Source organism: Ambystoma mexicanum, chromosome 14 (assembly GCF_040938575.1).
Source record: "Ambystoma mexicanum isolate Mex_15411 chromosome 14, UKY_AmexF1_1, whole genome shotgun sequence".
NCBI classification, from domain to species: domain Eukaryota; kingdom Metazoa; phylum Chordata; class Amphibia; order Caudata; family Ambystomatidae; genus Ambystoma; species Ambystoma mexicanum.
The window spans coordinates 195,020,962-195,047,361 of record NC_090940.1 but is presented as its reverse complement, the minus strand read 5'-3'; the positions used below and the strand labels follow the sequence as shown (position 1 = coordinate 195,047,361).

Genomic DNA, 26,400 nt, shown 5'->3' with positions numbered 1-26,400 from the left:
AAAAGCCTTTCTTGATCCCTGCCCGACTTCCTCAAGCCTCAGAGAGTGGAGTTGATCTGCGAGGTTCACAGATTATCTGATCGTGCTGGCTGCTCTTGATCTCCAATTGGAGCAGAGGCCAGAACTGGGGACAATACATAACCTCTTACCCTTAGTGTTCAAGTGATCCTCTAATATACCTCCTTTAAAAACACTGCACAGCAGGCCGTGCAGCCCGTTGGAGTTGATAATTTAGTCACAAATGAAATCCATAATGTCAGATCTACTATTTTAAGGCTTAGTCTGGCGCACTAGGCCCTCAATGAATTCAGGTGAACAAATTAGGACCCACCAATCCCAGGCCCTCAAAAATTACTCACCAGGAGCATACCCTTGAGACGAGACCAAATTGGGGTGTGGAGACCTTGGGTTGCATATTGATATTCATATTGATAATTTATTTCTATTGCGCTCGTACACAAGTGTTTCAGAGTGCGACAAGGCAAGGGAGGGGAACAGTGGAGAACAAAACAGCGATCTTACTAGGCCCAGTGACAGTGAGAACGCGCAAGTGCATGGGAGAGGGGGGAAGGGAAAAGTGCATGGAAGGGGTGAGAAGTGGAAAGTGCAAAGCAGAGGAGAAACAGATAAATAACAATAAATAAATAATAAAGGCAACAAACAGTGGTAGTGCAGTCAGCAATTTGCAATTGCTGGGTTTAAGGCAGCAGACAGTTTAGGTCTGATAAGTGCAGGAAGAAAAGGGGGGGATGTATGGGTACAGATACAGACCCCAGTGCAAGGGGTGGCACAGACGCAGTGCGGGAGGGTGGCAGGATGAGCAGGTACATGGGCCCGGAGGACAGAGGGTGGCCAGGTGCACATGCCCAGGGAGCACAGATCAGCAGGGGAGAAGGGGAGCAAAAGCAGAAGAAAAGAGGAAGGTCTTGAGGTGCTTCCGGAACCGTAGATGGTTCTCCTCAAGTTTTAGAGTGGCAGGGAGGCTGTCCCAGAGGGAGGCCCCAGCCGAAGACAGAGATCTACCCCAGCTTGTTTCTTTGAAAAACGATTGACGCTGAGGGAGTTGGAGGTAGAGGAGCGAAGAGCTCGAGAGGGGAGGTATTTGCGGAGGGATAGCTGAAAGCCTTGTGGACAATGCAGAGGGTTTCGAATTTAATCCTTGCATCCACTGGGAGCCAATGGAGAGATTTCAGAGCTGGAGAGATACGATCCCAGGGCTTGAGGCCAAGGACAAGTCTCGCAGTCCTATTCTGGATTAGTTGCAGAGGGCAGAGAGTAGAGGCAGGTAGATTTAGAAACAGGCTGCTACAATAGTCCAAGCTAGAAAGAACCAGAGCTTGGGATACCATGAGCTTCTGGGGGAAGGAGAGGAAAGGCAGAGTACCTCTGAGGAGGTGCAGTAGGAAATTTGACTTTTTAGAGACCTTAGAGATGTGGGCGGAGAAGGAAAGGGTGGAGTCAAAGATGACCCTGAGATTCTTAGCATCGCATTTGGGGGTAAGAGGAGGGCCAAGAGAGGCCGGCCAGAGACTGAGGGGAAAGGATGGTGAAGGTGTGCCGATGTGGAGGATCTCCATCTTGCTGGCATTCAGACAAAGATCATCTTGAATGGCAGTTAAGCAATCAGAGATGAGAGACATGAGAGAGATGAGAGAGGGAGAGGAGGTGCTAGAGGGTAGCCTGAAAATGAGTTGAGTGTCGGCAGCGTAGCACTGGAAATTTGAGCAGAAAGTGTCAATGCAGTGGGCGAGAGTTGCCAGGTATTGGGTGAAAAGTCAGGGGGAGAGGTTAGACCCCTGGGGAACACCACAGGTAGAGAGGAAGATAGATGAAAGGAAGGACCCAAGTTGGACCTGGGAGGGTCGATCTGAGAGGAAGGAGGTCAGCCAGGCCAGAGCCTGATCAGTGATACCCAGGTTTTCACAGAGACGGTTGAGCAGGATGGTATGGTTGACCGTGTCGAAGGCAGAAGAGAGATCGAGGAGGATGAGGACAGAGGGAATGTAAGAGTCAAGGTTGGAGAGCAGATCTTCACGGATGTTCAGGAGAGCAGTTTCCGTGCTTCTGGCAGCTCTGAAGCCAGACTGGTAGTCATGGAGACAGCCAAAAGAATTGGAATGAAGGTTAAGCTTCCAGGAGTTTGCCCAGAAAGGGAGTAATGGAAATTGGGCAATAGTTAGCTGGACAAGAAGGATCAGCTGTGGGTTTCTTGAGAAGAAGATGCACAAAGGAGTGCTTCAGAGGGGAGGGGGAGGATCCCGAGGCAAAGGAGTGGTTGCAAAAATCAGCAAGGGCTGGAGTGAGGGTGTCAATGTGGTCCTTGATGGTTTTAGAGGAACAGGGATGAACCTGTTTTGATGAGGCTTTCATAGATCGGACTTGTCTAGCGACCTTTTCAGGGGAGAAAAGAGGAAAGGACGAGAAGGATGGTGGGGGGTGGCTAAAGGAGGGTCAGCAAGCACAGATAGAGAGGGGAGAGGAGGGGTGTGGGTGGAGAGGGTGGACAGGATGTCCTGGGTTTTTTAAATGAAGTGAGAGGCAAGGACATTGCAAAGAGCCTGGGAGGCAACATGAGGGGTAGAGACTGCACCAGGGTTGGCCAGCTCCTTGCAGATTTTAAAGAGTTCGGCCGAGTTGTTAGATGCTGCAGATACACGAGCTTGAATGTGGACTCTCTTCTTCGGTCGGTATTGCCTTTGTAGCAGACGACAGGCCAGTTTGTCAGAGGATGAACAGGAAGTCCTCCATTTCCTCTCAGCCGCCCTACACTTACATTTAAGTGTAGCTAGGGCAGAGTCATACCAGGAATTGAACTTGGCTTTGGGCTTCAAACGGATCCTCATGACAGGGGCAAGAGCATCAGGCATATCAGAATTTGAAGAGTAGAGCAGAGACAGGGCTGTGTCAGGATGTGAGACAGCCAAAGGTGGAGGGGGGTGGGGGGGAGTGGCGGCAAAAGCCTCCACTGACACACGCTTCATGGGCCGGATGTCCAAGAAGGTAGGTGGCAGTGTTGGGGTAGGCTTGACTTGGGGGGAAGAGAGGGAGAGATGAGAGGAGAGGAGGGAGGGAGGGATCGCTGTAGGAGAGAGGAGTGGTCAGAGGGATGGAGAGGGGGAGATCAGAGGAGATCAAGACATTGAGTGTGTGCCCTGCAGAGTGAGTTGGGCATGAGGGGAGGATGGACAGGGAGAGGGAGTAGCAGAGGTCACAGAAGAGTACAGAGGAGGAGTAAGGAGAGTCTAAATGTATATTGAGGTCACTGAGGAGGAGGAGTTGAGTGGTAGAGGCCAGGAGGGGGCAGGGGAGGTCTGCCCACTCAGAGAGAAATGAGGTGATTTGACCAGGAGGCCGGTAGATGGTAGCCACAGTAAAAGAATGGGTAGGCGAGAGGGAAAGCCTACAGACAAGGCATTCAAAAGAGGAATAGGTCTGAGTGGAAATGATAGAGGCAGGAATCCACTCAGGAAAGATCAGGGCTACCCCCCCCACCGGACCAGGAGGATCTGGGTGCTGAGAGGATCTTGTAGCCATCAGGGAGGAGAGTGTCAAAGCTCATGACATAAGCCCACAACTTCATTTGAGCTGGGTCAGTGTTTGTATAGCATTGTAGCCGGTGTGCAGATATAGTTGGTGAATGTTTAGGAAGTTGGCAGAAGGTGTTGGGACTGGAGGAGGAGGAGGATGGAGCTCAGGGGGGAGAAAGAGGGGGCAGGAGTAAGAACAGTTGGATACATTTGAAATTCAGAAGGAGGTGGCAAGAGCAAAACAGCAGGAGGAGGAAGGTGAAGATCTGGAAGAGGTGGAAGGAGCAAGAGAGCAGAAGGAATAAGGTGAACTTGGGGGAGGAGGCAGCAGTAAGAGAACAAGAAGAGGTGGAAAAAGTGACAGAGGAGCAAGAAGGTGAACATCAGAAGAGGCGAGACCGGTGGTGTTTGGTGATGCTCAGAATAGGTGATAGAAGAAACCAATGTGAAGGAAAGACAGTCAGAAGCGGAAGGTTGGAGCCGGCACATTTTCCCCAGCGTGCAACCCAAAACCTCAATCAACGTAAAAGACTAAAGAGGAGCCCAAACTAAGATGATTGAACTGTGGCACAGAAGTGTAAGAACTCACCATGTGAGAAATCCAGTATCTGAAGTTTTGTAACATGAAAAAAAACTGCTTTACTTTGTTTATTTGTGTGCCATCTATATGTGAAGCGCACTAGTAAGACACCACCATCCACACATACTCATTACTAACCTCCACCACCATGTGCAACGCCATCGATACATAACTAACATCAGCCCATGCCACCAATGTACCCTACGATACCATTCACACAATCCTTCTAGCACCATCCGCATGTGCAATGTAAAATATGAATTTCGCAGAACTCTTAAAGAAAAGGTGCATTGGAAATGTGTAATGTGAAATACGAACATAGGAAAACACAGATGTGTAATTTGAAATAAGAACGGTACAGGACTCTTGTAGCGTATTATTTATAATGTGTACCGTGAACTAATAAAATATCAAAGCCCATCCCCATCCAAACTTGCCTTGTATTGAACTCTTCAAACTAATTTCTCTGATTATCATTGTAGCTTAATTTTAATGATTTTAAGAAAGCAGCCTCTTAGGATATTTGGGATGGGGACGGGTCAGCCACATGTTGGAAACCTACGCTTTTCCAGGCCAACCTGCCTCGCCTTGGACTCAAGTGTCAGGGGCTGCCAACAGAGTGATTGAACCCCAGGCCAACTTGCCTGCCAGGAGCCTCCTGAAAATTAGTTCTTCGATTATCACTACAGCTCATTCTTACTGAGTTTCAGATAGCAGAACTGATAGGGTATCTGAGACTTTGGACAGGTCAGTTGCATGTCAGGAGCCTGCCAACTGAGTGGCCTAGCCCTAAGACAATCCACCTTGCAAAGGCAATGTACAAATAATGTCCTCCTGATTATCACTATAGCTCAGTATTAGTGAGTTTGGGAAAGTTTACCCTTTGATATCTGGGCCTGGGACAGAGACAATCACATTTCAGAAACAAAACATGCCACATGCCACTCAACACCCTTTGCCACCATGCTCACCCTTCACCACCATCCACAGCCAGCATCCAGACCCTGTGCCACATCCATATCAAGAGCTTCAACAACCATATTATTAACAACACCATTCACCCAATACCATTACCCTATGCCAACATATGCACCACTATCCGCACAGATCAATCACCAGCTTACAAATCGATACACACTGTATGCCGCCATCCACATGACCATTGCCACTTATCACACTTTGTCACAATCCACAAGCTCTGCAACAATCTACATCTAGAAAATACAAAATCTACACCCATCCACAGCAATACCCTTTGCCACAATAAGCAACTTGTGCTACAATCATCCACAATATCAATACCCTCTGCTACGGTCTGAACCGTCTGCAAAATTCACATGCCCCATGCGATGCAAACCCTGCACCACTATCCACTAACAAGTACTCAAGCTGCAACCTGAACAAATAATAGAAATCAGTAAAAGAAAATAATAGAAATCAGTGAAATAAAGTTTTACAAAAAAAGATCTAATGGAGTGCATCATCCCACAGAGTCCTCATATTAAATGTACAATGGGGCTGCATTTACTGGCACCACTAGGCCCAACGAATTTGCTGTTGCTTTGGAGGCCTTGAGCTTTTCTAACAGTCAATCAGCTTTCACTGGCTCACCTCACTAGGGTGGAGAATGCAGTGCTGGGAGCCCTGAGTAAGCAGGTCTATGGGCCTCATTACACGGATGGCGGAGAACCATGGCGCTATTAGCGCCATGGTTCATGCCGGTAAAATACCGACACCGCCTTGGCGGAAAGGGGAATTACCGCCCCATTCCAAGGTTGGCGGGGCGGTAATTCCCCCTTCCAACATTGCCCTTCCCCATTCCCATTTTTGCCCCATAGGGCATAATGGGAATGGGGAAGGAGCTAATTACGGTACCTCAAATTGCGGTACCGTAATTAGCTCCCTGGGTCCCTTTGCGGGTTGGTTTTTAACGCCTGCAAAAAGCAGGCGTTAAATTCCCCAACCCGCAAAGGGACCTCGTAGTAAGGCGGTAAGGATTTACCGGTACCGGTAAAATACCGGTACCGGTAAACCCTTACCGCCTACCGTGTAATGAGGCCCTGTGTCTCCCATGAGTGCAAGCTATGCCAGCAGGTTATTGTGGAATTCTTCATCAACCATTCGGGAACCGCCCGACTTAGGTAAGCAGATGAGGTGGATCTGCATGTCGCCAGTGCCAATAGGAAGTTTGAGCTCTTCTGCTTCAGGAAATTCCCCCCGCCCCCGAGAGGAACGCTGAGGGAAGCGTTTTTAGTGGACTTTGACTTCAACCTATGTTATACCTTCCTACCAATTCCCATCATCCTGTAGGTTTTCTCGTGGTTCCGGAGGCAAGGCACTATAATAATTATAATTGCCCTGGACTGGGCTTGGAGGACAATATACTCAGACCTTCTTGACTGGACCACCAGCCCTCCTCAATATCTTCCAAAGAGAGAAGACATTCTCTGATAGTCTGGAGGACAGGACTTTCATCTGAATCGCAGCATTCTCAATCTACATGCTTGGTTGCTTGAAGATTAAAATGCAGGGATTTGGATTTGTAGGAAGAGGTCTTGGAGGTTCTCCACTCTACTGGATGTCAGGCCTCCGAGATTACAAATAATTGCCATGAAAAACCTTTTGTTTTTGGTGAGGAGAGAGAGATCTGGACCCTCTCTTTCTTTTGTGTCCCAGACCCTCTTACTCTTGGGTGCAGGTCCCAGTCTCACACCTTTGCATTGTATGTGCCTGGTTCACTCTCCTGCCAAGTATACAACTGTCACTCCTTTGCTTCAGGGTCCCTGACCCTCTCTCACCAGTTTCTGAGCTTACCCTTCCCTGGACCTCTTACAGCCCCTGGGCAACCTGCATCCCTGTTTGCTTCCTTGGCAGTACAACGGTTCCCCGGCAGCACTATTCTTACTGGAGTCTCCGGTAGCGTCCGGGCGACCAGCGGCATCTGCAGCGTCCCTGCAGACTGAGACTGCTCTATGGTTGCGCGTTCTGTCTCCTCCATGCTTCACTGTGCATTTGGTAAGTCTCTTGCTGTCGATCTTCGGGGGATGGCTCTCCCCTCTCTCGCATATCTCTGGCACATTCGTTCCAGACTGAGCTTGGCACTGGCTTTTCTTGTTACCCGCGCATCGGTCTGGGAACAAAAAGAGACCCTGCAAATAATTTTCAAAGTGGCCCCATATTACACATTTTCAGCAAGCCCCACCCTTTTCCTATGGAAACATTTGGAAATACCTCAGAAAAGAGGCTCAGGGTGCAAAGGCCTACAGGGAACTCTCCAGAGTTCCCTATAGGCCAGTCCACCCCTGTGCGTCAGGCTGATGTATTCGTTAGAGCCAATCCCTGGTATTGGAAAACTAGACTGCTCAAACAGCTTCACACAAGTAATCCTTGTACTCCTGGCTCTCTTCTTCGTCACAGTATCAACCTTAAAGCTGCATGCATAATATTTTGGGCTGCTTAGTTTCTCATGGTTGTCATGTCGGTGAGTTAGGCTAACCTGACAGTAATACATATTAGCCCTATCCAGGGGGGGAGGAAGATTTGTAAGAAGAGATGGTGGAGCGGGGAGATACTGCATTCCCTGGTGATGATCATCCCCAATCCCATAGGGGGACTCCCTTTCCATGTGATCCTCCCTATGTGCACCACACATGGGGGGACTATTGTACTGTGGATGCATCGACCTGGCCCCATGGGAAAGGTCTCCCCCTAGGGGAGAAGGGATGACATCCTCAGATTCTTCACACTGGCCAAGTTCTAAGTTGCCCAAAATTAGCTTTTTCTAAAGATAACGTGTGCTTGTGCCACTGGCGACATTCTCCGGGCAGTGGCCTTCAGCCATGCCCCACCTAGCTACCCATAGTATCCCCACCTAGCCCCCCACCTCAGCCAACATTCCCATACCGGATTGATGGGCCACTAGCCATGGCTTGTGACCAGGGCCAGTGGCCAGATTGCCTTGGGCAATCTGGCCAAGTTATAAGACACCCAATATTGGCTTTTACTGTTAATAGCAGGTCAGTTGGCCAGTGGCCACATTTTCTGGGGCATGGTGCAATCTCGTGAAGATAAAAGTCACTCAAAATTGGCTTTTCCTATGGATGACAGGTCTGTGGCCCACTGGCCATGGCTGCCACATTTCCTGGGGCATGGCAGAAGGATTCATCAAGCCACCGGGCCACAGTAACTACTCTGAAATTCTCTCTGGACATGCCTGTGCTTATGGAATATTGTAGTAAAATCTGCTGCTTTTTTAGGGAATATTACCCCTTTACACAACGTAACTTTCAGAAACAATTCAGCAAAGGTTTGTGTAGTTTCATCAATGGGGCGGGGGCAAAATTATGGGGTAGGGTCGCAATCGTTTGAAAAATCATGACTGACTTGCATTGAAAAAACGTATGTTGCGCCCTGAACTACTGGAAGGATTTTTGTCAAATTTGCTCAAGGAGCGGTGGCCTTGCCAAGAAAGCATGCTTTTGCAAATTTGGTGCAAATTCGTACAGCGTTGTGTGTACCAATTGTCAAAAAGTCGGTAAAACAAATGAGTGATATCACAGTTCGTATGCATGATTAATTCTTGGTGTTGGTGTTGGTGTCGCTGGTGCTTTCAGGGAAACAGATTGGCTAGTTAGGAAACATGTTATTGTGATTGTTTGGGGACATGCAACATTTTTCATAGATTTGCCAAACAGCGTCAAAGTTATAAACCGCCCCAAAAATAACTCTTCCAATCGGGGAAGCAATGAAGAATGCTCGTGGACTGTAGGCCAGTACACTCTAGTTGGTTGTTTTTTGCTGTTCACATTTCACTTTGCAACTCATTTAAGACTCATTTTACACAGTATCTAGAGTATGTGCACCAAAGACAAAAAAAGTGAATCCACGTAATAATGCTGGTACATACCTTGTAAAAATAGGGATTTTAAATTTTGAAGTCGGCCTAGTTGCAGTTGGGGTAAGCTACTTATTCCGTTGCAGTTTAGGTAAAGTACTTCTAAACTTTGCATTATTGGAGACATAGTTTCACCACAAACCGCATCTCTGTAAGGATAAAGGAAATGCTACATCAGGCCACAGTCATACACCTTTCTTATCCACGATAGAGTAAACATCCCAACCCATTCCAACACTTTAAAAGGCTTCATTCTGAGAGACACCACCTAGTATATGGATGCATTTAAGCAAACTGTGATTTAATCGTGGAAACCAAATATGGGCATGAGAAAACATTTCTCTCACTAAATGGCAAGTCGACAGCTGGAAATGTTTGCTTAACATATAAAATATGAATAACCCCCTTTTCTATGTTCCTATTAATAGACACAACATGCCAGGGCAGAAGAGAACTGCCAATTGCAATATTTCAGTCGGCTGCATTCATATAAAAGTTTAATTTCGAAAGATGTTAGTGTGTGTGTATCTATATATACACACACATACACATAGATATATTACACGGCCTGCCTTTTGGGAAACGCACACCATGTTGGATTTGCGGACAGCCACCGGTTTCCGCGAACATCGCAGTAGAAACATATTAAAAAACACAACATTGCACTTGTCAAACTAATGAAACAATCTCTGGGGAGGTGAGGGGTGATGAGGATGGGATGGAACATGGCCCCAAAAACGGGTGTTTTTTCAACTATGACGTCCACGAACCGTCTGGATGTCCGGGGCAGTCATGTGATGTTCGCAAACATCTGAGATGTTCGGGGACATCTATGCCTATTTCGGCATTACAGGGTTGATGATAAACAGTTTTTGGATGGTTTATAACTTTGGCGCCACTCAATGAAACTGTATAACATTTTGGAATGCCATTCTAGAACTGACTCTGAATGGTTCTGTGTGGTGCTGTTCTGGCAAGAGGGAACAACATTTAGAGGGGGGGGTGTCCCAAAATATTTTAAAGGCTTATAAATGTGGTGCCATTTGAAGAATCTGGACAAAAGTTTGCTGCAAAAAGATTTTAGACCTAGATATGAATGTTTTTGCAAAGGTTGGTGGGGTTTTGTCAAGAGGGGGCAAAACTAGAGGGGATCCCAAAAATGTTAGATGGCTTATAACTTTGTTGCCGTTTGGCGAATGTGGAGAAAAGTTTTCAGAAAGATTGTAGAGCCAACCTTGAAGGTGTGTGCAAAGTCTGAATGGATTTTGTCAAGTGGGGACTAAGTTATAGGACTATTTTATGTATGTACATTTTGACACTTTTCAAAAAATAAAGCATGGGCAGATTTACAGCAAACTCATGTAAGGAGCATTGGCAAGGACCTGAAAGCATGGTTTTGCAAATGTGTCTATGTTTTATTTTTTTAAAGTGTCATAATGTAGGTACAAAATAAAGTTATTTTCCTTTGGTGACTGAGGTATAGCCTGTGGCCATGGGCAGTGGCCAGATTGTCTTGGTCATGGCCATGACCCGGACAATCTGGCTACTGCTCATGACCATGAGGGACTAGCAATGGGGTTAAAGTGGGCATGGCCACCAGGAACAGCTATGTGGTAACATTTTTCATAATTGGGATAGGTTTGAATGGAGAAAAAAAAATCTGCTTGTGGGTAGGTTGAAATGCTGGATGGGATTGCATAAAATATGTACGAGGAGGATCAGCAAGAACTTCAAAGCATGGTTTTGCAAATATGTCGTGTATTTTTATAAGTACACAAATCAGTGATATAACATAGGTGTCTGGGCAATGGGCCTGGCCGTCAGCAAGGAGAAATGTGTACTGTAATTTGCTTATTGGGGCATGCGGCATGGGCGAAGCAGTATGTTTGAATGGGAAAAAATATTCTGCTTGTGGTTACAGCCTGCAGTGGTGAACTAGATTACAACAAACTTGCGCGACGAGCATTAGCAAGGACCTAAAAGCATGTTTATTTTTCAAAAGTATAAGAATGTAAGTAGAAAAACTAATGATATACATTTGGTGTCTGGGTAGTGGGCCTGGCCGTTGGCAAACACAAATGTGTACTCTGATTTGCTTATTGAGGAATGCGGCATGGCCGAAGCCCATGGATTTGGAGACTGGCCATGGCTGTAAACCATGAGCACTGGCCACTGTTACATTATTAGGATATAGTGCACACTGAGCTAGAATGCAGGGTAGGTGCAGTGAATAATAGGGGTGGTTTCGTTTGGGCTGGGGTTATGGTTGAGCTTTATGCTGTAGGCAATTGAACGCTTGTTTGCATCCCCAGCATGTGCTGTTGATAACGACAGACCTTAGTATGTTTCTTAAAGAAGGTTTATTGTTCTTTAATATATATCAAAAGAGGAATTGTGGATAATTTATATACACCATGAAATATTTTCACGTATAAAAACCTATTAAATTGATAGGAAAAACATTGTTAAAGGTATATTACGGTTAAGTTCCCTCCCATCTTTGGGACACCTCTGCTCCAGTGGTTAGCCAGTGGCTTCCCACCTTGGCATCCCTTGGCATTTCCCTGCTGGGTTCTCATGAGCACTTGGCCATCCGCACTGCCCCTTCTATTTATGCACTTCTCTCACTGCACAATGCATATGTGCATTTATAGGAGCACTGTGTACAAATTCTTTGTATAGTAAGGGAAATGTAGAGGGAAAAGATTTGTAGAAGATTGTTAAGTTTGCTAAGTGGCAGTTGGTGTGTGGAAGCTTAATATGGTCATAGGGTTATATGTACTGTTTTTGGAAGTGACTGGTGGATGGATGTGTGACTGTTTGAAAGCAGGCATTGAGGGAGTGCTACACATATAAAATTAATAAAGAGTAGAAGGGCTGCCCTGTGCGATCGTGTACACGTGCCATCCAGTTCTTTTATTGATCCAATGCCTGGAAAGTGGACTGTGGATAGTTGTAAAGGTTCATCGATTATGGTTCTTATTGTATGCTAGAGAAAAGTATTTGGGACAGAAAATTGTTTGTCCTTTTATAATTTTTCTCTATTTACAATTGCCCATTATTTCCATTATCAGAACACGAAATGGCATGGGGTAGGGAGGGTTAAGGAGGTACAAGGGGAGCAACACAGGGCATCGAGGGAGGTGGGGGAAAAAGGAAGCAACATGAGGGGACAAAGGGAGCAACTGATGGCGCGTGGGGGGGAAGGGAGCAACGCAGGTCATCAGAGTGGGGTGGGGGGACAAAGGGAGCAAACAACGGGCATCTGAGGGGGTGTGGGGGGACCGACGGAGCAACACGAGGGGACAAAGGGAGCAACATGGGGCAACTGAGGGGGGTGGGGGACAAAGGGAGCAACATGGGGCAACAGAGGGGGGTGGGGGACAGAGGGAGCAATACGGGGCAATAGAGGGGGGTGGTGGACATAGGGAGCAACACAGGGCATCTGAGGGGATGGGGACAGAGGGAGCAACACAGGGCATTTGAGGGGGATGGGGGGACAGAGGGAGCAACACGGGGGAATCGGAGGGCGGTGGGGGTCAGCGGGAACAACACGGGGCATATAGGGGGTGGGGGACAGAGGGAATAACACGGGGCATCAGAGTGGGTGTGGGGGGACAGAGGGAACAACACAGGGCATACAAGGAGGGTGAGGAGACAGAGGGAACAACACGGGGCATACGAGGTGGGTGGGGGGACAGTGGGAACAACACGGGGCATCAGAGGGGGGTGAGGGGACAGAGGGAACAACACGGGGCATCAGAGGGGGGTGAGGGGACATAGGGAACAGCACGGGGCATCATAGGGGTGTGGGGGGTCAGCGGGGCAAACATGAGAGCTGGAAAAATTGAAAGGGTGGGACTCACCGAGAAACAAACAGGGAAAACAAACAGGGCCTATGGGAGGAGGGCCGGTGTCCACCTGCCGGCGTCTGGATTGGGCCATAAGAAGAACCCACAGACCAATCATGCCACAGCAGGTGCTGTGGCTGGTAGGGAACAAAGGGGAAGAAGAAACACGCCACCATCTTGGAATTTGGTAAAGCACCTAATCATACATACATACATATAGGCAATGGTTGCTGCATGCACCATAGAAGTACAATATTTTTAATCTGGTAATTTCTGATAGCAAAATAATAAATGCTACCTTATGAGAGTTTTGAGTAATGTAAACATGGAATGAATAGGGAATAATTGAAAACTTACCACAAACTTGTGCTAGGAGAAAAAATAAATATAATAAAAGTACAATGCATACAAATTAGAGTCACATACAGGGAAACTAAAGTAAGGAAGAAAGAAACAACAGCACCAAAAAATGACAATACTATTGGAGTTAATCATCATGTACACAAATTAATTGTGTGTTTGAGGCGTGCTTATTGCCCCATGTATGTGCACTATGACTATGAGCTCAGATTAAACTCTAAGGAAAGTACTTTAAGAACATATAAAAAGGTTAGTGTGTAGATATATAGCAACTTTCACATTTTGGAAAATCTCACTGTCAGTAATAACAAAAAACTAGCCTAATCATGTCAATAAACAAAAACAAGTGTGCCAGATATGTGATGTCATCAGTGATGTCATCAATGACATGTGTGATGTCATCTTTCATGTCCTGGGTGTTAGTCTTAGCAGTGGACAGTGGTGGTGTGAAGTTATGGTTGCTAAGCTTACCATAACTGACGAATTTCTGGGGTTTTTTTGGTTTTACTTTTAACCATAACGTCCCTTTAAGAACGTTTTTTCATTGAATTTCATAGGTTTTTATTAGTGCAACTTAACCACAACGTCCCTTTAACAAGGTTTTTTCGGGGTATATATAAAGACTAATGTGGGGTCCTCTAGAGTTGACAAGCCAGTGCCCCAATGCAGCTCTACAAATTGTGCTAGATAAAGGGTACCATAAGTATGTTTTCGACCCCTCCCAATACATTTGAGTAGTAGCCCCACTTCACCTTCCCTTGCCTACACTAGAAAAACTCCTATCTAACCATTCACAGAAATGGGGATCTGGCTAGGTTCCGTCCATGGCAGCATATGTGCCTTGGGAGGACAGTGTAAAGACCTAGCACCTAGTGAAAAGAACTTTGATGGCAAAGCCAATCCACATGGATCATCAAACCCTTTTACCACCAGAAAGCCAACCTGGAGCAATGACAAAGTGCACGGGGAAAAGTACCTGCCAAATGCGCCGGAGGGTGCTGACTGCGCCTACCCTGAGGAGTAAGGAAGAAGCAGAATGGCTCCTGGGCTGATCAAGAATCAAGGCAGCAGGTATGAAGTCAAAAGAGCAGCTGGATGGGAGACTCAGAATCTCAGGAGATCAAGGGCACTCCAAGGTGGCCACCAGCTTTTTTTGGAGGTTGTTGCCCATGAAACAAGGTACACCTGCACCAATTGAGGGGACGCCGGAAGAGTATAAAAGAGAAGATTTCCGTTTCATTCAGCTGTTGGGATGTTATAGGAGTTTGAAGAACAGCTGCAAAGGCAGCAGGGCACTATATCCCTAAATGGCCCAAGCCATCTGGTAGAGTGAGCACTAGGGCACATTATTGCAAGGTAGCCGGACCCACCTGGCAGAGCGTGTAGGATGCTATAGCCCTAGGTGGTCTAATCCCCCTGGCAGCCAGTGGAAGTAGGGTGCTATGTCCATAGGAGGCCTAATCCATCCAGCAGAATGGGCAGGGTGCTATACTCCTAGGAGGCCTGATACAACATTACTTATATTTGCGACTAAAATGTATTTATTTATTTTTATTTATTTGAATGTATATAGCGCACAGCGGCCCGGGGCATCGTGGCGCTGTTACAAACTTGCTTTTACAGGTTTACATGGTTAAACAGCAATGTATACAAGGAGAGAAGGATATGCGTGTTCAGTGGTTACAAAGGAACAACATATCAAAAATAAAAGCATAGAGGGATATGTGTGTTCGGTGATTACAAATGAACAACATATCAAGCCCGAGAGAGATGCAAGTGGTATAAAGACACGCTTAGTTGAACAGTTTGGCTTTCAAAATGAGTCCACTCTACATTTTACAAAGGGTTTGTTCACTTGGGATGATTTTTAGGAGATGTATTTTAAATAGTGTTCTTACCGGGTTCCCTTTGCTGCAGCTTGCTGGCCGTAGCCACTAGAAGTCACTTTCTGGTGAAGCATCTGCCTGTTCGTCATGTAATTTTGAGGCTTTACTCGTGGTAGTATCGATTCAATGTGGTTATGATTCAGACACAAAATCTGTAAAACCAAGTAATTGAAAGTGCATAAATGAATATGAGTGACTCAAAAGTATGTGACGCAAATCAGGATTTTAATAAAGCATTTCTAAGAAAAAGAACAATGGCTGACACAGATATATTCTCTTAACAGTAAATCATCGACCATTTTTACCCTCACCCCATCTCTTTATTTGCCATGTGAAAAAAAGACATTGGGGCAAGAAGTACAACAGGAGAGCAAAGGCGTCTAATATCTATGGCTCAATTTACACCAAAAGTGGCTCAGAGGTGTTTCCGCCAAAGTTTAATTAGACAAATGTAGCTATTATATCTCCTTCAACTTGATTTGTTAACATGGGCCGAGGGCAGAATATACTCTAAAGAAGTGTGGATCAGTAGCAGAAACGTCCGGACAACAGTAGTATGTTAAGTATTAAAATAAACGTAATCTTCAATCATATATATATATATATATACACACACACACACATATATATATATATATACACAAACTTTACAGAAAAACAAACAGTGATTAAAAAAAATGTTAAAAAAATCATGTCAGCAAAATCATACAGGAAATACAGGCAGGATATTTGCATTGATATGGAGGATGAATATTCTGGGAAAAGTAGGAGGGAAATCTATGTGCATGGCCCTTACGCTAAAACATAGCTAAAGGTATGCCTGTAGAAAGCAAATATCATGAATATGCATATTATACATTATTTCAAATATTCCTTGTCTACTTAAAGTCGTAGAAAAGCATAAAAAGAGGTAGACACTGTGTTAACATTTTCTTTGGTGTAAAGCCAACCAAAGAAAAGTTAACATTAAGTGTAAGTAGTGCTTTTGGTCAGGAGCCATTTATTTATTGTTCATTTAGAATGCACCTATACACAAGTGTTTCGAGGACAAAGAACAAAATAAGGTTTCTTGGACCATGACTGTAAGGACTGGGACCAACCACGCATTCCTCAAGTCACCAAAAAGTGAACAAAATAGCAGAAATTGGCCAGTGTTGTCCCATACCCCATAAAAAAGGGGCAGAGGTCTGTTAGATATTCATTAGACGTCCACTTTATCAGATGAGTTCTTAGATTCAACATGCCCAATCTTATTCTTACATAAAGGCATTATTCAGGCACATTGGTAATCAAATTCAAGTATGCCAATAGGCCATCCATAGGTGACTTTGCAAAAAGCTGGTTAGCCCTTGCTTGCTCTGCCAGCCGTATTACTGATGTCTCATTTGCAGATATTTTTGTAGAATCATGAAACTACATATTGAACCCCTGCTGTTTGAGAGCTTTACTCATATCCTTTACCCATCTAACTTGTATCCCCATAGATGACGGGTACAGCTCTCCAACTAATGCCACACACGAGATCTCTTGATTGTCCCAAATATTTGCCCATACTTTCAGTAATTTGGCCAACACACATCCTCTATACTTCCCAAATTAGCTGCCCTGTGAACAATTAAATAGCAAGAGAAGAAGGGCCTAGTCAGCCCTAGGTGGAATAGAAATGAAAAGGGTAAGTGAGATAACTTGGAGCAGAGAGGCAACAAGGGGGCAACGTCTAAGGCTTATAGAGGTGGACAGACCTCTAAGGACTCCTCACATCTTTTCCAAAGTCCCTTTCCACAGTCTGGAGCAACTGACTTACCTGTGGGATAGACTCCAGTACCAAGCTGGTCTTTCGTGTTTCGGGCCCCACAAACCTGCAACAAGACTGCTCACTGAAGTAGGGCCCCTATGGCCCATTTCATTTAAGAAGATCTTGGTCACGAGTATCAAGAGTACAGGAAAAGGTCATGGAGACTTGACCCTCTTGGTAGCATACCTGCCCAGAAGCCTGTCCGCATTCGTCCAGGGGAAGTTCTTGCTCATGTACATATTGAGGCCTGTTGCCACTTGAAGATGATTACGGAATCAAGGGGGTATATCCTGGGGAGAATCAGCCTAGATATTCATCTGTGGGATCATAAGGAAAAACAGCCACCCTAATCCATGGGAAAGCCCCGGTAGAGACAAGAACTCAATGGCATATTCGGCATATCAGTTCATGACCCTTGGATAAATACCCCAACAACCATGCTGGGAGAAGTCTCAACCAACACTCTAAGATCCAGAAGGCTAGAATGGAGGGAGCTCTGAAGCGGGGAGCCAGTCAAGGACTCTATGTTCTAGCTCCATTTCCGGCCAGAAACCCTCAACCAATTCTATCATGGCTGTAAAGAAGGGTGGAAATCAACAGGAAGTTGTGGACCCAAAGAGAACAGGTCTGTGATGCTAGATGATGAGCCTATATGTCATCAGGTGGGATGGGAAGCTCTCAATTCCCCTTTCCCCTTTCCCCTTTCATGCAGGTCTTAGTGGTTGGCGTTCCAAAGGCCATGCAGACTGAGAAAGAAGTAGAACAACCATTGGACCGAGCATCATGCACAAGATTAGTGGAAAACACAAACCCACTATGGTGGACAAACTATATTTCCATACTGTTCCTGGAATCGTTGGGAGAGAGGTTACATGAGGTTGAACGAGTTGTGGAGGGACTAGGAACCTTGGGAGCATGTCCTGCACTAAAACTTCTATCAGGTCTGTTTGGAGGAGGGTAGTCACCTGGAGGGTCCACCCTAAGAACTTCCCACATATATATTACTGATACTGAGTGAATTGTAGCATATGGGTTCAGTGGCTGGTTGGTGGATTCCTGGGAAAGAAAATCCGAGCAAGCGGCACCAGACGCATAGGGGCAAGCCAAAGGGCCTCCTACTATTAAAAAGTCCCTAGTTGGTGAGTTGGGTATGCTTCCATTGCCTGACTCACCCACTGCCTCAACACTGTATCATCTTGTGTTCTTCCTCCTGAACACCATGTAACCCGGTCACCTGCACTTACTGTCATTATCTTGTATGTATTGTTATAATTTGCTATAACCTGCTTTAAGTCTATGGCGCCTAGTTACCTCAGGGTTCGGCGCGCGGTACAAATAAAGAAACTAAACTAAACTTGGGTGAAACACAGAGGGTGATGAAATGCCCCAGGAATTCGTTTTTTTTTACTAAGGAACTATTTTAACTATAAGGCACATCCCTCTCTGAAAAATACATTGGAGAGGAGCAAGTGGGAAAGGGGAATATATGTGAAGAAGTCCCCTGCTGGTTCTGGTGACCAGCAAGGTGGTGACTCAGGGGGCCTTTTGCTTCCAGGAGAATGTGAATCTTCGGCCCAGAGACAGGATGGGAAAGATCCACTCATCATTCCACCTTGGTCCCCAACACATGGCGGGGAACAATCAAAGTGGGACACCTCAAGCCAGTTCTTTAAGACTATACCTAACCCAATCCACAGGCAAGGTAGAGCAGCCCAGCTCCTATTGATTTGCCCTCATCCAATTCCCTTGGGAGACAATGCAGGAGAGCACTAGTTACACTACTACCCAACTAAAAGAGCGTGAAGCTCTCAGTGCGCAGACCCATACTTATGATGTTAGAAAATTAAGCTTTCCCTTTAAGTAAAAATTATTTTTTTACACTCATTGATGTGGTGAGTGTTTCAGGAGTTATAACTTTTCTCACTAAATCAAATCCCACTTCTCCAGGAGTTCACATGACTCGCAGAATAATGATACAATGTTGTGAATTCACAAGTTTCCGAATGCTTAGAGCTTAGTGCGGGAAGAAGAGTTTCAGCTACATTTTTGCCCGTGACAAAATATTGCTAGGTACCATGGGCTCAGTAGAACAAAATGGTACCAACGCTTATCCAGTGTGTTTCTAGCCATAGAATCAGATCTGCAAACGCAGCAGAGTTCAGCACAGGTGGCTGGTCAGGGGGAGAGATTAAAACCAATAATGGCAGATAAGCCAATTATAGACTAGGCCTAGCCTCTTGAGGCCAAATCTGCCTCAGGTGCACAGAGGGAGGAGGAGCAGGAGGTATCATGGAGGGCACAGCAGGCAGAGAGACCACGGAGTGTGACATCATGAGATGGAGATAAGAACCCCAGTTGGTGAAGGAAATACCAAGGCAACACACAGTGAACCACTTTTTAGGTAGCAAGAGCAGGAAGGTTCTGGCGGGCCTAGTCTGTCTTAGGCAGGATCAGATGATGGAAAGTGGAACAGCCTATGGGTTACAAAGCAAGACAGACCTTAAAGTTCTCCTTTGTGTTCTCCCAACCTCCCACGAAGAAGCCTGGAGCATCAGTGGGATGGACTCCATTACAAAGCTTATCTTTGTGGTTCAGAGAGCCACAAATTTGCAGATAGACTGTTGTTTTGCGTCTATTTAGCCCTGTGGGGAAAGCACTAACAACTGTGTCTACCAGGGCCCCTCAGCAAAAACAAGTAATTGGACTCAGACTAGCAGAAAGAAAACACACACATACACCATATAAGATTATAAAACAACAGGCTCGTTATAAGCCCTTTATTTATACCATACATGTATAAATATCAGTAAACAAACATACACTTAGAAACATAAAAAAATAGAATATAGGTTACATCACCGTAAAGCATGAGGCAGAAGAAAACTTCATCTTGGCCACCAACAACACTGCTTAGTCCCTCAGCAGGTAAGCAAAGAGATCTTTGCGTTTGACGGGGTCTTAAGCGGAGCGTCCTCACTTTCAGCGAGACTGCATCACCCGGGGTCCAGATTCCAACTACTTTCTCTATGCAAAGCTCTCTCCTTTATGGGGGCATTTCCCTGCCCTTCTCAATTGTGTTCTGCTCTCGGCCGAAGAACAGATCACAAGTCGAAGGGACAGAGGGTGGAAAAATCCAGTTAGAAGTGGAAAACCCATGTGTCCCTCTCTCTCGCATTAATTCCCAGGCCCCTTATCATGCACCTGCAATGTGCTCTGACTCAAAAATCTACAAATTATTCTCCATATGTTAGGAATACAGGAAGCACAACAAAAAAAACAAATCACTACTATAGCCACGCCAAAAAGCCTAAGCAGTGCAGAACAAATTGCTTCAGGAATCCATGATAATAAGTATTCCCGCCAATTTCCGTCCTGATCCTGCGTAACATTTGCTACAAAATCCTTGATATTCTTAATATGCTTTCCAATAGAGCGGGAATGGCCATCCAGGTCAAAACAACACATTCCTTCCATCGTTTCACAACCTAAATTGTGCTTTAAAAATAAATAATCAATTGCTGCTCTATTCTGCAAAATAGCCTTCCTAAAATTTCTATTGTCTAATAATAATTCTGTCAAGGCTTGCAAGGTTTCATTCAGCCCTTTACCAAACAGGCATGTTTAATCATAGTTTTATAACCTCCAGCAGTTAAACCCCAAATCCCAACAATAGAAAAAGCCAACGCCAATACTTCAGCTTCAGAAAGCAAATGCAGTTCAGAATTGCAATCTGGAGTCAAAGCTGTATATGAAGCAGCACATATAGAACATGTAATAGCAGGTTTCAGCGGATACATCATTAAACCAAGTCGTGTAAAATCGCATGGCCCACCTGAAATATTAGCAGGAATATAAGAATAAGTGAAATTACCGCAAGAAAATAACCAACCAGGTGTAAGCTTTACATGGTTCGGGTGGCTAGCAGTGACAATTGTAAAATTACATATCATATTGTTCGAAACATCAGCACATGCTTTTACATATTTGGTACATAATGGGTTCTCAAAATCAGTATTTTTGACGTCCTTATCGAGTTTCAATTGTTGACACTTTTTGATATACGTAGGATCACACGTCATGCAGTAGCAGACGTCAGCAGGAGCAATATCGTGTGTCATAATGCGAGTCATATTTCTACATTTGTGAATAGTGTCATCACAAAACCTACAGTACTCATAAACAGAAAATTAACTTTGGATATCCGAATGCTCCATCACAGAATCATTGTGTAGAATACCGAATACATTTTTCAAAATTAGAGTAGGCGTTGGAATCGCCACCAGACAAGTGGAAATTAAATCCGTAGAGCGGTACACATCCGTCAGACAGAAATGCAAAATGTTCAAAACTCGCGGGGCCAAAAAGTCCCAAACATTTTCGGGTTACCTAACCAATGCCAAATATCCATGATGGGGAAAAGAAGCTGTAATTCCAGGAGGAGATAAAGGCAGCACTTTATTTTTGTGCTTGCGCCGTTTCCTGAATGCAATCGGATAGGCAGCGATAGATGCAGGCGCATAGCTGGTGGGTGCAGCATCAGTCTTCTTCCAGATGCCCTGTTCCACTTGGAGAATAGAGAAGTCTGCCACACCCTCGGACATGAACCCAGACCCTCCCGAATGGACTCCAACGTGCCACACACAGGCACTCAACACACTCAGGATCTAAAGCAAAATGTTAGAAAAAGGAAATATCAGTGAGGTACATCATCCACGTAAATATCATTTGTCAGCTGGGATATGCATCCATTTCTTTTTCCCAGATTCCATCACCAATACTAGTTGATCATCCCCGGCTGCGATAACATCAGCCGGCACGGGTGGTCCAGTAGGTTTCTCCACCCATACCTTTGCACCAGGCACCATTGCATCTGAAGAGCCAAATCCTTTATCTCCACGAATCGCTAACACTGTGGGAGGCTCAACTTTCTTTACAGTGGACATTTTAACAGGTACTAATATCAATTGTGCAATTCTGTCCCCTTTATGAATAGGTAGTACATTTTCACCGCTATTTAATAAAATAACTTTAATGACGCCTTGATAATCAGCGTTCCACCCAATATTTGAATACCTTTTAGGGCTAGGCCAGATCGTGGTGCAATCAAACCCATATGTGCAGAAGGGATATGTACACCAATTACAGTGTCAATTACAACAATGCCTTTTGGTTGTAGCCGGATTTCCTCCCTTGCATGTAAATCCACCCCTGCAGACTCAGGAGTGGCGCGATAAGGTGCTAAGGCACCCGGAGTAATTTCCCAATACAACAGGGTCTCACTGACACGGTTTGGTTTCATTTGCATGGCTGGTGTTAACATACGCATCAGTGGAGTTTCACTGTTCGCAATGGGACGGTTGTTTAAAATTTGAACAGCTTCAAATATGTGTTCTCGCCAGCTTCGCAATGTGCCATAACCAATCTTGCGCAATTGTTGCTTCAATAAACCATACATTCTCTCAATAAGACCAGATGCTTCCGGGTGATAAGGGACATGAAAAATCCATTCAATGCCCTTATCTTAAAATGGGATCCACTATCACTTTGAATTTGTAATGGGACACCATAATACATGGCCACCTGGTCTGCTAATTTAATCGTGTTCAATTGGGTAGCCCTCTTGCATGGCAAAACCATTAGGTAGGTAGCCTGAATATGTGTCTGCAATAGTGCATGCATATTGACAACCATTGCTTGTGGGCATAGGACCAATATAATCTATTTGCCATATTTGACCGGGCAACTTTCCTCGTTTCAATGTACCATGAATTATGTGTGAAATAGATCGATGTTTTTGTTGTTGGCATATTAAATTTCTAATGGGATACTAATTCCCTTATCTTGCGGCCACCTGATAGCATCCTTCTCTCTGAGATGTCCACTCTTCTGGTGGGACCATTTGGCAATTCCCTCCAAATCATCCTCCTCAGCTCTCGAGTCCATAATTTCAATCTTTGCATCTTCATCTGCAACAGAATTGAACCACTGTTCAAAAGAATCTGTCGCGCAATGTGCATCCACGTGATACACTGTCACAGTAGTATGCATCAGCATGTCAGCAATATCTTGCCATATTTCCTTTCCCCACACTTCTTAGAATGAATCTTCCATCCATTCTTTTTCCAAGTTGGTAGCCAAACCACCAACCTATTAGCAACAGACCATGAATCAGTGTAAATATAACAGTTACCAGGCGATTCTTGTTTCAGTGCTTTATATACGGCATACAGCTCTGCAAATTGGCTACTCCTCCTCTTCCCTGGGGTGGTAAGCACCTTCTTCATCTTGGGATTGTATCCAACAGCTTTCCAATAACGTTCAGTCCCCACATATTTTGCTGCGCCATCAGTAAACCAAGCATGTTCCGCTTGTTCAATAGTCCATTCTCCATATGGGATCCCCACGTAACTGAAGATTTTTCAACAGTGCTCTCACCTTCCGGCTCGAGATCCAATAGTGACACGCCTGCCACTTGCTCATGCAGTTTTGCCACACCACTTTTACCAGGTTTGGCAGCGTCTTGTATGTACCATTTCCATTTAATAATACTAGCTTCTTGAGCATGCCCAATTCTGTTTGTTTTAGGGGAACTAAGTACCCACTATATGATAGGTATGTCTGGTCGAATGATTACCTATCTCAGAAGAAAGAGGCCAGAGGATTTTGATTTTATAAACAAAGTATCAAAAAGGATTTATTGTGCCTGATACATTATTTAAACAGATGAGTTAATCGTGACTTAATCAACACTTTAAATGTTATTTACATTGCAGGAAAATTAAGAAAATACAGTTCAATACAATTCATCCAAATGACAGTTAATCAGAGGGGTTGCTAGGGGGGATTAAGGGGGCTATAGCCCCTGGTCTTTTGGTTGTAGCCCCGGATAGAATCTCAGGAGCTACAACCAAAAGGCTAGCTAGCCCCCAGTCCCAACAGTTCAGACATTAGCATAGCCCCGGGTCTTTTCCAGACCTAGCAACACCCCTGCAGTCAAACATTTACGCATTCATCTACAAACAGCCATCACACATCCATACACACTCTATACAATTTATAAACCCAACAACAATACAAATATGATAAAACCTGTTAAAATCATGGCTAACCAATTTAATTTTTAAAGTGCATTCAACGTACATGACCATTATAATTGTAATGTGGTCTACTCCTGGGGTGGGTCAAGTCCAATGCGACCTCATCCCCAATTTCACGACCGGTTTCGATGTATTTACATCATTTACAACGTCTTCATCAGGAGACAAGTATACAATCTTGTAGCTATGAACAAACTACTGCTCAGAGTATCGGAGGCTTCTACAGCAAAACCAAGCGGAGCCTGGGTTGGCCAGATCACATGATGGTGAAATAATGTCACGAAAAATTGATCAATCGCGATTCCCAAGATAGTATCATCGCCCAGGGCAGTAGTCCAACCAGGGTCTCAAATCTGCACAGGCATTGAGGACATTGTGTTCTGCTTCTATCCTCTTTGCAGGGCTACTCGTCAGGCACCGCGGCTAGAAGGAGACGGAATCTCTAGTCGAGCGTCACAGCGCGTCTAACAGCTGATGTTGTCAGCACGCACAAATCTATCATGACCCACAGTCATCTGTTCATTGTTTATTAGGGCCCATAACAGGCCAACAATTGTTTTTCAAAAAGGGCTATATCTATCACCTGCATCAGGTAATTTCCTACTCCAAAACCCCAATGGCACTCGCTTTTTATCCTGTTTCTGCCATAGACTCCAGTTTGCATAGGAATCTTGAGAGGATACATTCAACTCCACTTCACCATCCCTCAAGGACCATAAATCAAGCACTCTTTGAATGGGATTTTTAGCTAATTGAAATTACATTTCCTGTTCTTCACCCCATAAAAATTCAAACTTTTTACGTGTAATTTTATAAAGGGGTGCTAACATTTGCCCCAAATGTGGGATGTGCTGCCTCAAGAATCCGAATAAACCAATAAATTGTTGTGCTTGCTTTTTGGTTTTCGGAGTCGGAAATTCAAGAATCTTTTGTTTAGCTTTAGGCACCATCTCTCGATGCCCATTGTGCCACTGAATTCCTAGAAAAATTACAGTCTCAGCTGGACCCCTCCTTAATGAGGTCCAAATGTAATCGCACACTGTGTACATCGCTATCCCAAATTAATATGTCATCAATATAATGTACAATTTGCACATCAGGTTTACATGGAATTTTATCCAAATGCTGAGCCACCAGTCGGTGACAAATCGTTGGACTATGAATATAGCCCATAGGCAGACAATTAAAAGTATACTGCATCCCATTCCAAGAAAATGCAAATTGTTCCTGACATTCAACTGCAATTGGTACGGTAAAAAAGGCGTTAGCCAAATTCAAAACTGCGTACCAGGTGCCTTCAAGTTTTTGCATATTTTCAACCAATGTTACGGCATCAGGTACCACAGGCACCAATGGAGGAGTATATTTATTCAATTCACGATAATCAATCGTCATTCTGAAACTACCGTCTGGTTTTTTGACAGGCCAGATGGAATTGTTCCAAGCTGTAGTATTAGAACGTAATACACCTGGCCTCAACGTATCCTTTGATCGTTTCCGAAATTTCTTTTCGCGAGATGGGTAGCCGATATTGTTTCATGGACACTCTTTTAGTCGCTATCGGAACTTGCACCGGGCGCATTTTCTATTGACCAACCACTACTGGTGTACAAGTGAAAGCACTCACACCAAATTGATAAGCTTTACCTCCCAATCCCAGGGTCAGTCACTCTAGAATATCAAATCCAATAATGTATTCAGCCAAGGGAACGATTAATACCTGGTAACTGTTTCTTTTTAATTGACCAATTTTCATGTCAATTTCCATTTGATATGCACCGCTGGGATTTCCTTAGAAGCCAATCCTATAATCATAAAATGTTTACCTTTACATCTGGAAGGCTTTCCATGTATCAAAGAGGCCTCATTATGACGTTTTTATATGCAGGGGCAGAGGGACTGTCCAAACTAATGTATTTCTAGCAGAAACAGATACATTCAGCATTCCCATATGCTCCGTAGTATCCAGGTGAATTGCATCCTTCATAGCATGTTCTCTAATCCTTTGAATAGCTTTCTTCAATGTATACCATTTTTTGTCATCCGTCGGTAAATCCGACGTAATTGGATATTTGTGATTACACCCTTGCACAGCTAATTGTAAAAAGGACAATTGTCCATCATCACTGTTACCATCATGAGGAGGACCCGCACACAGGGTCTCCTATATTTGAACATCATTAGAAAAGGGCAAAAACCTAGCAGAATCTGTCGAATCAACAGACCCGCAGCCCCTCCATCCAACATTCTGAACATCAAGTCAGCAAGGATTCACCCACCCTCTGCTTTAATCGATTGACTATTTCTCCAACTTCTTGTTGTGAATAATCCTCAAGGGCAGTCATGTCTAGAACACGGCCTCCCGGATTCAATGGATGAGGGCCCAATTTCCTGCGAATGACAGGATTAA

General features: G+C 44.7%; 1 protein-coding gene across 2 annotated transcripts in view; it reads right to left on the bottom strand.

Annotated features, from left to right (window-relative positions):
- LRRC9 (leucine rich repeat containing 9) overlaps positions 1-26,400 on the bottom strand; it is a 2,495,628-nt gene that overhangs the window by 372,190 nt on the left and 2,097,038 nt on the right. For both annotated transcript variants that reach the window (XM_069638901.1, XM_069638902.1), the window contains 2 exons: positions 15,111-15,250; positions 9,014-9,150 (listed from right to left, as the gene is read on the bottom strand). In XM_069638901.1, coding sequence (XP_069495002.1) covers positions 9,014-9,150; positions 15,111-15,250 — 277 coding nt within the window. The remainder of the gene's footprint in view (positions 1-9,013; positions 9,151-15,110; positions 15,251-26,400) is intronic.